Source organism: Ceratina calcarata, unplaced genomic scaffold (assembly GCF_001652005.2).
Source record: "Ceratina calcarata isolate Rehan_Ccalc_2016 unplaced genomic scaffold, ASM165200v1 scaffold333, whole genome shotgun sequence".
NCBI classification, from domain to species: domain Eukaryota; kingdom Metazoa; phylum Arthropoda; class Insecta; order Hymenoptera; family Apidae; genus Ceratina; species Ceratina calcarata.
In genome coordinates this window covers 56,819-72,974 of record NW_017156060.1, presented here as the reverse complement: position 1 = coordinate 72,974, position 16,156 = coordinate 56,819, and the positions used below count along the sequence as shown (strand labels likewise).

The 16,156-nt window shown below is 40.2% G+C and overlaps 1 protein-coding gene across 1 annotated transcript in view; it reads right to left on the bottom strand.

Moving 5' to 3' along the window:
• Nucleotides 1–842: 842 nt before the first annotated feature.
• The window catches only part of LOC108624864 (cytochrome P450 4c3), a 36,844-nt gene continuing 21,530 nt past the window's right edge, over nt 843–16,156 (bottom strand). Inside the window, exons 5-6 of the mRNA XM_018024433.2 lie at nt 3,306–3,429; nt 843–1,548 (exon numbers count right to left, since the gene is read on the bottom strand). Coding sequence (XP_017879922.1) covers nt 1,323–1,548; nt 3,306–3,429 — 350 coding nt within the window. The 3' untranslated portion in view covers nt 843–1,322. The remainder of the gene's footprint in view (nt 1,549–3,305; nt 3,430–16,156) is intronic.

The window sequence follows — 16,156 nt, the reverse complement described above, 5'->3', positions numbered from 1 at the left end:
TCTTAGTTACTTTTACATGTGCGCTTCATGGCTTACATCATCATTCTGACGCCACGTGTGGATTAATTCTATTGTCTTAGTATCCTAGGAGATCTGACTTACCGATCTAATTACGCGCTAAATCCAATAATACTATAAGGACACTTTCCTTACATTTATTTAAGGACGTTTGTCAGGGTTTTAGAAGGGTAAGCGGTGCGGGAGGTCTCCTATTCTTATACATTGTAAAAATCGAGTAATGCCAACATCACTTATTTAATATATCAACTATTCGAAAGCATTAAAAACATAAATAGATAACATACGTGAATAGTAAAATATTGAAAATTCATTCTTTGATTAAATATAATTTCTTTTATTAAGAAATTTCTAATAATATTCACATTGAAATTATGTAAAAATCTTAAAGAAACTTGGCAACAGCACGACTTAAGATAAATTAGTATTTGACAGTTGGCAATTGAGATTTTCAAATTGAAATTGCTTATTGTGAATCCGTACCTCAAAATGTCACAATTACGATTGAAAGGAAAATTTTCGAGCAAAAAAAAAGATAAAACATCTTCAACAAATGGGACGAAAAATTACTTAATTATAAATCGAATTGTAATCATTATTTCATTTATCCAATTTGCCACGTTAATTATTATGTAGCGTAGTACCATTATCTAAAATTCGATAGTTCAAACCTACCGCTAAATTTACATCGCTTTACTAGAAAGCGATGTTGCGAAATTTTAACGATCAACTGACACGAAAACTGTTTATTACGTTTTTATTAATAATTTTAGAATAGAAATGAACGGTCAGTTTCGTCAATCTTTCGTTAAACGATTTAAAAAATGTTAATTTATCCGATGATAACATTTATTTTGTATTTGTACATTTAAAAAGTACTTATTTCTTATAATAAACTTTGGTCTCCATAAGAATGCATGTTAAATTTCTAATATTCTCATTCATTTTTCTTAATAATAAAACGGTAGAAAATTCTGAAAAAGATAACAGTTCATTTTTTCTATTTCAAGAATAACATATAATTTTTTCAGAATTTTTCAACATTTTCAAAATCTCTAACAAACGTCCTTAAAGAGCTGATTCTCACCTTCTGGCTCTCGGTTATGGCAACCATCCCTAACAAATATTAATATTAATAATATACTAATAGTACAGTTTATTTGTACTTTTATTTATTTTGATAGAAGAGTGATATAGAAGGAGACAGAAGAATTTGAGAAGTTGCTGTTCTCTAATGGTCGTAGAAAAATCTTTATTATAGTTTTTGTTATTAAATATTATTCTCCGTATGAGATTAACTTCAGTTAGTCGTCTTTCGATGATCTTGGGACGATTTTCAACTTCACCCCGGCAGCATTGTGTAGCACCAGCTCGCAGATGAACCTTAGATCCCCTTCCCTCTCCACTGATTCCACTGTAAAGCTTCGAAGGACGTGCAAAACAATGATTTTCACGATCATCGTGGCGAACCTCCAGCCGATACAGTTCCGGGAACCAGCGCTGAATGGGATGAACGCGTAAGACGGATACCTGAGCAGAAAGAAAATACCGATTTGTTAAATCGCGCCAATTCGCGAGGCCGCCCGCCTAACGACATGGATGGTTAATTATCAACACGTGATTATATAAGAAGCAGCCGCACCAACAAATTCTTGCATTCTCATGTTGCACTATGTTGGGAGAGAATGGTCATTGTAGGTGGTGACATGAATGCAAGAACAGGAAACTGAGGTGAAAGAATAGCAAAAGAGGGTAGAAATAAAAGGTCAAAAGATAGGAAGGTAAATAAAGAAAAGTGGAAGCTTCTAGAGAGAATAGAAGAGCTGAGGTAGCCGATGTTTAATGGGAATTTACAGGGGGACGAGGAAGGTGAATGGACTTATACGGGCACGAGAGGTGATTTAGTGATAGAGTATATTGAAAGAGGAACATAGGGAAGAATGAAAGAGGAAATAAGGGAGATGTGGGTAAGGGATAACACAGAATCGGATAACCATTCTGTCATACTGAAAGTCACAAGGGAGGGAGAGGCCTATGTAGATGGTAAACAGAAGAGGCTCATGGAAAAATAGAACTGGTCTGTGGAAGGAACAGAGAGATTCAAATAAGAAACTGAAAAGTGGGAATCGAAAGGAGAGAGCGTTGAAGGACTGGTGGCAGAACTGAGAGGAAAAATAGACAATTGTAGAGAAGAGTTGAGGGAGTGAAAGATAGGATGAAGGGGGATGGTGGGATGTGGAATGCAAAGGGAAGAAACTAAAGGGCAGAGCAGCTTTAAGGAGATGGAGAAGACGAGAAATAGAGAAATAAATGTATGCACGAGAAAGGACACAGTACAGTAAGGTGTGTGAAGATAAGAGGAATTGGAGAGAGCTATTCATCGAAGTAGTAGGAAGAGTGAAATAGGAAAAGGATGCGTGGAATGTTCTGGGGAACAGGGAAAAAGGAGAAGAACTAAAAAGGTCAAAATGGAAGAATGAAGAGAACTCTTTATGAAACTCTCTCTCTCTCTCTCTCTCTCTCTCTCTCGCAATTTTTTTCCTACCTCTCTATTTTTTCTCACAGATCTTGAGAAAGGAAGGCGGTAGGCGAAATGAGAAGGGTATGGGCAAAAGAGTTTGTGGAAGTGACTGAAAGTAAAACGTGTGGTTATTTGATGTGCTCGTGTAGTCAGTGGCAGGATATAGAGATGGAAAAGGGGGAGGGGATGGAAAGAGGTACTTAAGATGGGTTATACAGAAGCTCCGAGGGATAAGCTAAGGCTTAAAATGGGAAAAAGAGCGTGAAAATATGAAAAGAGGGAGTATGTGTCAGGAGGTGTTTGTGGAAGATAGAAAATAGAGTAAGACAAGGGCTGAATAACTCGGCGAAAGAGATGAAAGAAAGGATTTTATACAGGAAATGGGTTCAGGAAGGTTAGATGAAACGGAAAAGACGTAAGATCTGTGAGAAAAAATAGAGAGGTAGGAAAAAGATTGCAAGAGAGAGAGAGAGAGAGAATGAAGAAAAGATAGAAATATCAAAGTATAATAAATCGTATAGAGTGATAAGGAATAGGGATATACTGAAATACTTAAAGAAAGGATGGAAGGAAAATAAATGGAAGAATGTAATTTGACACAGACTAGGGAATCAAATATATTATTAATAGTTAACTTAGCAAAAATAATTTTAGTGGGCCCACATTTTTAGTTATTATTTTGGTTATTTCAAAAGGCCCAAATTTTTGGCCATTTTGGTGGGTTCATATTTTTGAGTTTTATTTTAGGAATTCGTTTTTTGATTACCTGCTACCATTCGGTAGGAAACGTTCAGGTTTAAAGACCTCCGGCTCAGGGAAATAGCGCGAGTCGCGGTGGAGCAGGAACGAGTTGATCAGAACGGTGGATCCAACTGGGATCTCTTTCTTCACTGAAACCGAGATGGACATGTGAAGTAAATGCTCCCAGGCAGATGTCTAGTTTTAAAAATTACTATCTTCTAATTAAAACGTATGTTAGGTTTTAGGGTCAAATGAATGAACACTATTTATGAATAATATACGTTTAATATGAAAATGAATAAGATAACACACGAGCCAACACATAGCGTGAACAAACGAATGATAACTAAGTATCTGCTATGGAGACGCCATAACGCACATAGAAAAATATTGACCGGCACGCCATCGATATTGTGTACATCGATCCTACCATTTTACACATACACATGCACACAACTCCTCTTATCGATTTGCTCCATCAACTTTTCTATTAACATATATTTAACATTTTTACTCACAGTTCATCCTTTTTTTACAACGATTTCGTAAAGACATCAGCAATCATCAGGTCAGTTCTTACGTATTTTATTACAATTTTTTTTTGTTCAATTGATTATTTGATTAATTGTCAAAATTATACTTCATATCAATGTGTTTGCTTCTTTTATGAAATACAGCATCCTTCGCCAATTTCATCGCGCTCTGATTATCGCAAAATATTTTAATTGGGTTTGGCACATATTTTTCGAAACCCATATGAATTAACAGTCCCTTAATGTAAATAACTTTACGCAATATCTCTGATAGGTCCTGCATATTCAGCTTCCATTGTCAATAAAGCAACAGAAGTTTGCTTCTTCGACTTTCAGCTGATAGGACCGTCGCATAATGTCAATACATTACGATCTTCTATCTACCGTATCTCCGGCCCAATCAGAACCCGTGTCAGCTTTAAGATTTTCTTTGTCCTTGCAGTACGTAAATCCATAATTTGGTGTTTCTTCCAAGTATCTTTATACACGTTTCGCCATAGTCCAATGTACTTTTCTTGGATTGGAATTAAACCTACTCAATGCGTTAGCAGCGAATACAATGTCTGGCTTTATTGTATTGGCTAAATGTAGCAAGCCACCAATTAGTTCCTTTATAGGTCGGCATATCATTTCGCATTTTTCTTCTTTTGTTATCTGGCTTAATTCCTTCATTATTTTCATATTCGGTTCAATTGGAGTGGGTGCTGTTTTGGCTTCTTCCATATTAAACTTTCTAATTAACTCTGCAATAGATTTCTTCTGCATCAGCCGTATTTTTCCCGTAGGACCATTTCGTTTAATATGGATTTGTAAGGTATTACTTATTTGACGAAGGCCCACCATTTTAATTTTGATTTGATTTCTTCCAGTACTTTATTCTTTGATGCCAATATAAAATCGTTCACGTGAATAATGGTAATGATGGTGAACGCACCGCAGCTGTTATAGCAACAAGCGGTTATTTGATTGCTTAAATGACTGGATGTGATTTTTATATCCTGCACTACAATTTATTTCGTCCATTCTACTTTCGAAATCCATACCGCAGGCTAAATCATCATGTATCATTTTCTTTAAACCATGGACATTTACATGTCCATACCTTTGATGCCATTTTAATAGTTTCAAACTATTTGAATTATTCGCAGTCATTGCCCTATTTTCTTTCTCATCTACTACACACAAATTATTACGTTTCGTCGCTGTTAGCGCTACCAATCCGTCATTTCGAGCTACTATTGCGCGGTTCCTTTCGAATTTTTCAATTTTACAATAATGGTTTCATTCCTTCAAAACGGTAAATGGTTCCATGGTTAATCCCGTCCCATTGTATTAACTTCGATTGACGATTAATTTTTCAATCGCTCTCGAAGTCTTCCGCTGTCAGATTTCTTCCCCACTCTTTCCTTTTCCGCTGCCGGATTTTTCCCCCACTCTTGGTTTACCGATGCCGGACCCAGTAGGGCCCTCTGAACGACACCCAGCAATATTTTTTCTTACACGCTATTCCGTATATATCTCGCAGTTTGCGCTACGGTACTGCTTTCCCGTCTTTTAGGGGCTGGGCGCCAAATTTCCGGCGGGAGTCTGCAATATAATCCCAACAAATCAAAGTGCCATAGGTAACGACAGGCCTAATGCACATACGATAAATTGCCAGCCTAATACTAGTCTTTATGTTACATGTGTAGGCAATGTGGGGTTTGAGCGCTCCAACCATCTTCATGGTTTTCGTGATTCGGTCGGTGATAGCCGGAATCTACGACACTTTTGAGTCCAGTACAACCCCTAAGTAGGTTACTGTCTTCGATCACTCCACAGGGAGGTCTTGGATGACCAGCCTGTTCGTGGGCGCTTCACGCTTCTTGGTGAAAATGACTGCCTCATTCTTATTAGCATGTAGGGATAACTTCCAGATTGTAAAGAATTCGATTATCTATATAATCCTGTAGCCTTGCACAGGCATTGGTGGATGAGGTGAGCAGTGCCGTGTCGTCGGTATACGACGCTAATATGCAGTTGAACCGGAAAGGGATGTCATTTATGTAGATGGTGAATAAGACGGGCCCCAGGATGGATCCCTGGACACAGCAAACACAGCTCGTATGGAGGAACTGAAGCCATCAGCCTTAACTGAGAGATAATTGAAGATCATTTTCATCAGGATAGCATGGAAGCCCAAGGTGTGAAGCTTGTAAACCAGAGCGTGGTGTCAGATTGCATCGAAAGCTTTGGCGAGGTCGAGCGGCACCATAAAGGTGGATTTGTTAGTATTTATCCCGTTGATCACATGCTGTGCAATTCGTGTGATTTGTTGAAGAGTGAGATTTTCGAAAACCGAACTGTTGATCTATTATAATACGTTTATTCAAAAGGTGTTTACTTTCCTGCAAATAAAGATTTCAAGGGCTTTGCTCAAAATCGGCAGTAAGCTGATTGGTCTATAGTTAGCAGCTATGTCTTTAGGTTTTCCAAGTTTGTGGATGGGAGTAAATTTAGCCACTTTCCACGCTTTAGGGAAATATGAGTTAAGGAGACAGAATTTGAATATGTGATAGATTTGATTGACTAACTTCCAAGAAGCATGCTTCATCATAGGAGCCGAGACTCCGTCTTTACCCGGGACCTTCTTGTTCCCAAAACCCTTGAAAATCTGGGAAATCTTGGATGGGGATAGATCCTGGTAAAGCTCTGCGGCAGTAGTAGTGATGTAAGGTAGATCCGCCATGAACCAATCAATCGTCGGCTGCATCGGAGAAGTCACGGAGTTAGCATTCGTGAAGACCGACTCAAACTGTTCCGCAAGAATCTCAATCTTCTCGAGAGCAGATGTGACAGTCCGCCCGCTACTACTAAAACTTGGAAGTGTGATTTTGGAATATTTGCTGGATAGGATTTTGTACGTCGACCAGAACGTATGATTCGTTTTGGTGAACGAACCAAGTCTATTAATCCAGTCTTTGTTACGCAAATACGAGATCTGACGTTTAATTGCAGCTGTGAGGTCATCGATGATTGGGTTGAAGTGGGACACGCCAATTTTTTTTAGCAAACTTGCGCATCTTCCTTCTTCTATTAATTAAAGTTTGAAGAAGTGAATCATTATGTAAGAAACCATGCCTGGTGGTAGAAGTATTGATTTTAGTATGCTTGCTATGTGCATTAATTTGCAGATGCTCCGGATTTCATCATCGATTTCCGCGGCATCAACGATGTCGGTTTTCAGGTTGAATTCTTCGGTGAGCAGGCGATATTTTTGCCAGTCAGTGACCGCGTCGATCCCAGGATTTAGGCTGTTGGTGGACTGACAAAGGATTATAGGAGCCCGGATCTCTGGTCTCACATTTTAAGGCTCGGTTAGCGAATGTGAAAAATAAGTCTATGGTAGAAGATTATCTCGTACGGATTATTAAGGTAATGTTTATACAGGGCAAAACCACTGTGACTGGCACGAAAGATGTTCCAAGAACGGTGCTTGGCGTTGAAATCCCCACCGACAATGAAGGAGTGACCGATCCCGAAAGCACGTTTAGTTGCGCGTTTAATGTCCTAACAGTATTAAGCATTAGATCAACATCTTCGAGAGAGTTGAGGATTTTAAACTCATTAATGAGTTCGTTAATGTTATCTCCAGCTATCTGCAGAGCAGAGATTCCCTTAAAACTAAAACTATTTACATTATTCCTAAGGTTATTTACACTGTTTACACGAGGATTTGATGTTGGCTGTCGAGAGCGTTTGACAGCGTCAGAATAAGAGAACCCCTGAGTAGGGGTACGAGAGAAGGTTGGATCTTGAATTGAGGACCCATAGTGAATGTCCCTCAGATTTCTGCCGGAGGCAGCAGGTAGTTGATCAATGGGTGTATCCAGACTTGAACGAAAGTCGCCAACACCACTGCAGTTTTTGATCTTGTTTGAGTCTCTCAAACTCAGGTAGTTAAAAAGCGAAGAGCAGCCAGAGAAATTGGCTGTGTGCTCTCCGCTGCAGTTTGCACATTTCGGTGGGGAGGTATCCTACCCACCTCCTCGAAACCTTCTCGAACCATGAGGTTTTCAGCAGATATAGAAGAACCAAGGCGGGATACCGTCTTTGATGTCGGTTGGTTTGTGCGCCGTGCCGGAACGACCATGGGTCGCTTACGACAACGGCATTCCTCAAATGGAGCAGAAGGCCCACCCGAAAAGTCAGCCACCTCACTTCAATTCAAGAATCACACTTGACTAAAAGGTGAATTCAATTGTAAGATACCCAAGAAAGGATAGGACAGCAAAACTCGAAGTGAGATATCAGTCAAAACTAGTCCTAAGGTGGAGCGCCCTTTTATACCCAAAACAGACTGTTTAAAGATAGAGGTTTTGCAAGGTTAAGAGTATCGCTCGGCCTTGCGAAGAATTATTAATTCTAGTAACGAGAATTCGAGTACAAATTCTCGTGAATATAAACAAAATTCCGATGAAATCAGATTGGCATGGCTATAAGAAACGGTATATCGTTTCTTATACACGATGTGCCGTACTGGTAAACATCACGAGGAAATCGACGGTCTCCGCGTAACGAGAATTCGACTACGAATTCTCGATAAATATATGTTGGATCCTCGGAAGCCATAAAAGGGCTTCCGAGCCGGAGCTCCGGCGAGTCGGCAACTCACAGTCTCACAGTGCAGATCGAACATATTTCGTACGATTTTCCTGACACTATTGAGATATTGTTAATCGACTAGCCTAGGCCAACGAAGATTTCGGAGACGATTGGGTCTTCCGATTTCATACTGGCGCTGGATTGATTTCACCTTCATAAAGTGATACGGATTCTAACGATTTCATAGATTCGTAAAGGCCGCACTGATTACAGTGCTGAGAACAGGATACGTGATAGTGGTATCCGGGCCACGGGTATCGCTCCGGGTCAATAGTCAATTGTTGGCTGACCACCGGCTAGAGAACGGCGCCATCGCATAGGGCCGAAAAGGTACCGCGACAATAAGTCGTCAAGGTTTCTCTCCGGGAAAGGTGCACAGCAATTGAGTTAGTGCAGCTTTGCAGGGTATTGTGCTTTGCATGCCAGTAGGAGTTTCGGCCTTACAACCCGAGCTCCCGCGCACAGCCAGTAAAGCTGTGCGTGCCCCTGCAAACGGCATCCCTGGCCCTGTTTTCAGCACACCGACATCAGTGCCAATTTTTAAAGGCCATCTCAACCTGTATCATTGCGTACGGGAAGAGACAATTTGAACAATAGAGAAATACTCTATTGCCTGAAGAAAGAGGAAATCGGAAGAGAGAATATTCTCTTCCGAATATACAGTCCACTGAGTATAATCAGTTATTGAATTCTGTCGAGTACGAACAGAATAATAACTTTAATCGTTTCGATTATTTCTTGTGTTACAGCGATCGACGTTGGAGACGGCGACATGGGCCTTGGCCTCGAGGGCAACATCAATTAAGCCGATTATATTCTTAACTTGTATTTGTATTATAATTTGAGGGATCGGCCCGTTGGCCGGTCCAATAAATTTTGTGTTTAATTGAAATTTATTTTGTAAATTTTTATTGTCTTCAATTGCGTAAACTCGTGTCCCGCTCCTATCCGGACCCGGTTAGGTATTCACCTAACACAGACCTTTTCCCGAAGTGTGGGATGACCACATTTGGACATATTCTAGGAACTTTTATGCTCGCCTTGCCCCGTGACTGACCTACGCGAGGGATGCGTACGTGACTGTGTTCGAACGTTCTGGAAACACGCGGGCTGTATTTGGAATTGACACAGGGGCGGAACCAATAGATATAGCTAACCATCATGGCGACGCGACACCAGGAATCATACTCGTGGACCCGAAAATCTAGGACCGTGCACAGTTCAGTTTTTGATCCTTCTGCGCATGACCCTCTCGTTTTACCACATGAGGTGGAAACTGATTAATGGAGGGAGGCCTGAGACGTTCCCACCATCTTTCAAACCATGCGAAACAGTCCTATATTCTTGAAAAATGATTTTTCTGAGCAATATTTGTGAATGGACTGGGAGTAATCCTTCCCAGCGAAGGTTTATAGAAGGAAAAAGGGTGTATCAGGTGGGTCATATTATCATCATCTGATAGATTACAAGAAGGAACTGCATTTTTTTCAAATACCTTCTACTTGCTTGAACATCTACAAGAAAGAATGTTCACAATCATGTCATATCATATTAAAGTGTCACGAGGCAACTTCCCTTTTTTCGTAAAAAGAAACTTTATCTGCGAATAAATAATCAGATTTTATAAAATGCATGATGAGTATACTCTTGTTCTTTTAGTAATGTTACTGATTTTTAAAGCATTTTTTCAAGCATCGAAGAGATCTATCTTCTCAGAGTTGCCAAATACATTCTGCCTCTTTAGAAAGCGTTGGAATGTATTAAAATACTTCATACTTAAAATACTTTAGACACCGCGCGTCTATCAGCAGCGCTACCTATACTTTTATGTAAAGTTCCGGTTTTATATCTTTAACGTTTTTGTTCACTTTCTTCTTGTTCTATATTGCGTATGTATCAAGTAGTAATAAAGTTGTGTGGTTCAAAGTAAATCTCCAACTGAAGTTAATAAAAAACCTAAGAAATACACCACAAGTAAAATAAGTATTCTAACAGAAAGCCTTCGTTTACGGGAAGGAAGCAATGATAACTAAGATGTGAATTTTTATTTGCTCTGATCCCACAATCTTCCACTGCACAATAATCCCAGTTGGTACATTTTTTATGTGATGTAAACTCCATCGCACTTATTTCATTGATAAAAAATACAAAGTTAACGAAGTGCCAAACAATGCTTTCGCTTGGTTTCGTCTAATTCTATTGCCCGCCATGAGAGCTCACGGTAAATGTTTCAATTCCCAATACGTAACAAACTTACCATTACGAGCACCTGTTGGCAGGGCCGGGATAATTTTTCCCTCGGCCGGAAAGTGGGGACGACGCGACCATGATGGGGACTGGTATTTGACAGGGGTATACTAGGCATGATCAGTGAAGGCGCATGAGGAGAATAGTAGTGGGGATCGAAATACGGGCGAAAAACAGGGGAAGCGAGCCATGCGGGAAAAATTATCCCAGCCCTGCCTGTTGGGTCTACATAATGCTCGACAGCTATACAGGGTGTTCCCTAACGGGTTTATGAGCCGAAAATGGCAGATAGGGAGGGTCTTCCTGAACAACAATTTCCTTTGGCAAAATACGAAATGGGGCTTGGTTACCAAAAAACAAGGACCAATCAGAGTTGACGTTGACCAAACCTCGGTTGACGCGGGCTCCGACTCGGGAGTGTTGGCTCGGATCCGGCCTTTCACGCGCCGGCCTTTCACGCGTTTGAACAAGCGCTCCGCTCAGTACGAAGCGTTTTACAAACTACATGAATAACAATGCAAGGAAATTGTTGTTCGTGCGTTATTATGAATAACAATTAATACACTTAATCGTTATTTACGTGGAATGGATGGGATAGATCATTGATAATTGATGGATGATGATAGGATACATGAGGAACTAACAAGTCGCATCGAATATTGAATTAAAAAGAAAATGTAGAGATTTAGACTTACCCATTCATTCGCAAGTGCACCTGTTCACGATGGGCTACGGTCAGTGGGTCAGCGTCTTTGTCGCTCGCAGGTAGACCACAGCTGATCTTCTGTCCAGGGAAGGAACCCCGCAATCCACCGCACGATCATTGTCACTCTTAAAAATTTTAACACACTAAGATTGTTACTCCTACGTTCTATCAATACACGTCTTTGAAAGCAGCCGATTGATTTTTATACACAAACTCAACTTCATTACACCACTGTCACTCTTTACTTGAAAATTTTCAAACACTTACACTGTCGTTCTTGCACTCTAACATTGAACGTCTCCGAAAGGAGCTGATCGTTTTTCATTCACAAAATAAACTTCACTATCCGTGAACTACACTATGAGCGAAGGGCGTGACTCGATCGGGATGACGCTCTTTTTGTGTCGGAATCGGCGGATATCCATCTTCGCGTTAGGCAGATACTCGGATCATTTCGTAATACTCTGTTGGATTGTTCGGGATCCGTCATTGAGTTGAGGTGCACGACTCGATACCTAATGAACCTTACAACATTCCCCCCGTGTTAAACACTCGGTACCTCCGCGACTTGCAGCCCGCAAAGCCCTAGACACATTATACGCAGGTAAAAGCCGTTTCATAATTCTTACGGAAGAAGTTCCGCCAGCTCATTATTTTCGATTTCCTTTAACAACACGTGTTCGATAATAAAAAGTACCTTTGACTGGTTGAACGTAGTAAAAGATGTCCTTCCAACTTTAGTTACCACTAATGCCAGAAGGAGTGCATACCGGCGGGTCGTATTTTACGCGTTCAACTAGTTACACGATAAGGGAAATCGAAAACAATAAGCTGAAGAAGGTTCTTCCGTACGGATTATGGTAGGGATTTTATCTGCCTACAATGTGTCTACGGCTGCGGCAAAAGGCAATCCAGGCGTCGACTGTTAGTAGCTGCAAGTCGCGGAGGTACCGAGTGTTTAACACGTGGGGAATGTTGTAAATATGACAAGGAATCGAAGGTCGAGTTTCTTTGAGGGATGTTAAAAACATTTTCACTTACGAATTTGGATATCGAGTAGGGAAAAGTCTCCCGAAGGAAAGTTGTGAGTGACGGTTCAGTAGGTATCAAATCGTGCACCTCAACTCAATGACGGATCCCGAACAATCCAAGAGAGTATTACGAAATGATCCGAGTATCTGCCTAACGCGAAGATGGATATCCGCCGATTCCGATACAAAAAGAGCGTCATCCCGATCGAGTCACGCCCTTCGCTCATAGTGTAGTTCACGGATAGTGAAGTTTATTTTGTGAATGAAAAACGATCAGCTCCTTTCGGAGACGTTCAATGTTAGAGTGCAAGAACGACAGTGTAAGTGTTTGAAAATTTTCAAGTAAAGAGTGACAGTGGTGTAATGAAGTTGAGTTTGTGTATAAAAATCAATCGGCTGCTTTCAAAGACGTGTATTGATAGAACGTAGGAGTAACAATCTTAGTGTGTTAAAATTTTTAAGAGTGACAATGATCGTGCGGTGGATTGCGGGGTTCCTTCCCTGGACAGAAGATCAGCTGTGGTCTACCTGCGAGCGACAAAGACGCTGACCCACTGACCGTAGCCCATCATGAACAGGTGCACTTGCGAATGAATGGGTAAGTCTAAATCTCTACATTTTCTTTTTAATTCAATATTCGATGCGACTTGTTAGTTCCTCATGTATCCTATCATCATCCATCAATTATCAATGATCTATCCCATCCATTCCACGTAAATAACGATTAAGTGTATTAATTGTTATTCATAATAACGCACGAACAACAATTTCCTTGCATTGTTATTCATGTAGTTTGTTACTCATCATTTTCTTAAAACGGTTTGTATTGAGCGGAGCGCTTGTTCAAACGCGTGAAAAGCCGGCCGCCTGACTCCGAGCCAGCGCTCCCGAAACGGAGACCGTCTCAACCGAGCGCTCTGATTGGTCCGTGTTCTTCGTTAATAACTCGGTAACCAAGCCCCATTTCGTATTTTGCCAAAGGAAATTGTTGTTCAGAAAGATCCTCCCTATCTGCCATTTTCGATTCTTACACCCTTTACCGAACACCCTGTATATACTTTCGAACGTTCATCATTGTTCAGTGTCTTAAATTTACATATCTAATTTTATTGGTTCCATATTGCAAGTAATCATAGTCATAGTGTCAGTTGTGTTGTTCGATTGATTACACTCACTTTTCGCTCGACACTGTGCACTTCTGTGTCCTAACCTGCAGCAGTTAAAACACTTAATTACGAATTTACGCGGACCTCGTCTTGAATTGACAGATTTTGAATTCACTTTTGCATATCTTTCACTATTAACGTTTCCGTTTGTTAACAACACGTGCATCACTTTTATTTTCGCTATCATTAGCTCTTTCATTGCGGTCATGCTGTCTTGTCTCTTCTTTCAATTTAACTTTAAGGTTTTCAAGCGACGCGACGACATATCACCATGTGATTCTATTACCGCACTGAAATTCTGATACTCAGTCGGTGAAGAAGAGAGGAGTATAATCGAAAAAAGTTTATCCGGTAACGTTATTCCTGCTTCTTCATGTTGCTCAGCCTTGCTGTTGAATTCATTTACGTATTGCGTCATCGTTTTTCTTCTTTTCCATCCTCAGAAGTTGCTTGTATAATGTTACCTTTCTTACAGGACCACATGATTCAATTTTTGAGCCCATTTCATTTTTCTTTCAAAGTCTTCGTTTTTTTCACATAGTTTAATTGACCATGTGTAACACTTAAGTTTATTAAAATTGGAGCTTTTGAATTCTTCCGTTCCCATTCTTGTGCGTTTTCTCTGACAATTTGTTTATTACCTTCAATAAATTGCCACAGGTCATCAAATATTTACACCTTCCATAAGAACACTTTTCATTTACACCTTCCATAACTCATATCTATTCTTATTTAATTTCTCGATGTTTCCAAAGGCAACCATCTTGATCCTTTTTCTTTTCGCAATCAATATTCTTCAACACAGTAAATATAATAACTGGGCCCACAACCTGTTAGATTTTAGGGTTAAATGAATGAACACTACTTATGAATAACATACGTTTAACAAAAGAATAAGAGTAAGATTTATAATACACATAACGCACGTGCCAAAACTGGCGTTAACAAACGAATGAGAACTAAGTTAAGGAGACGGCGTAACCATAGAGTAAGAGACATAGAGTCAGGGTTTTCATCATTTTTCCCTCGGCCGGAAAGTGGGGACCAGGGATCTCATAATTTTTTCCGCACGGCTCACTTCCCCTCTTTTTCGCCCGTATTTCGATCCCCACTACTATTCTCCTCATGCGCCTTCGCTGACCATGCCTACCATACCCCGACCAAGTATTGGTCCCCACCATGATCGCGTCGTCCCCACTTTCCGACCGAGGGAAAAATTATGAGATCCCTGATGGGGATGACGCGACCATGGTGGGGACCAATACTGGCAGGGGTATGCAGTGATTTGCAAGATTTGTAGGCTTATTTTGGCTATACGTCTCGTCAAGTTGGCAACGTCGATAGTAGCGTCAAGCCAAGCGTGACGTAGACGAACGCGGCGCTGAATTTTTCTTATTTGAGTTTGGATGCCAGGCTTATACGCTTCGATGTGCGATTTTCTTTTTCTGTTCAATATTGTTCTTGTTACTTCTTGTTTTCGTTATTGTTATTTATTCTTGTTTTTCTTATTATTACTTTTCGTGACTGCGAAATGGCTGAATCATCAGGTAAAATATATTTTTACTACTTATGTACTATGTGTATTCATGCACCGAGTATAACTCAATAAATGAATGATCCTGTAAGAAACATATGTTGAACAGGAAAAGTAAATGCATAAAACAGAAGAGCATTTTTTACAAGTGGCGGCTTCATTTATTTTCTCTCAGAAATGTGGGAAATATTGCAATATTCGTAGACAAAGGAAACGTGTTTCACAATGTCTCGAAAGAACTCTTTGTCTGCATTGTCCACAATCCATTGTCCAATTCCAGTCAGGAACGTCATTGGCGTTTCTGTTGACAATGCAAGTGTAATGGTGGGGAAACATAATTCATTCGTTTCTCGACTGCTGGCAGAAAACGATTCAGAAGTTGTCGTTTTACCATGTATATGCCACTCCATTCACCTGGCAACCTGTAATGCATGTGAGAAGTTACCGCCGCACGTGGAATATTTGTTATATTCATTGTACAGGTACTTCACTATAAGCCCTAAAAAACAGCAAAGTTTGGAAGACATTCAGGAGATAATGCACATGGCAGAACAGAAGCTCCTTCAACCATCGATAACAAGGTGGCTGGCACTGTCACAATGTGTCGAAAGAGTTCTGAAGCAATGGAATGCTCTTTACACATATTTCGTTGTAGAAGCGTGTACAGCGGCAGATGCATTATTTCTCGCGATGACCTTAGAAGAAGGCATATTTAACAGGATGAACTATCCACTAACGAAGGCGTACTTGGAGTTTTTGAATTATGTCCTTCGGACGTCCGCGAATTTCAACGCTCTTTTCCAAACGAACGACATACTGGTACACTCTTTCTATTTCGAGTGTACAAACTTTCTAATATTCGTAGAATCAAATTTTATGCAACCTGAAGTTGCACAAAGGAACGATTTATATACAGTAGATCCGTATAATGCAGAATATTTATTACCATGCAAGAGCAACTAAGAAATTGTTTAAATATTACAGAAAACAAAGCAATTAGTCGTTAGTTACGTTC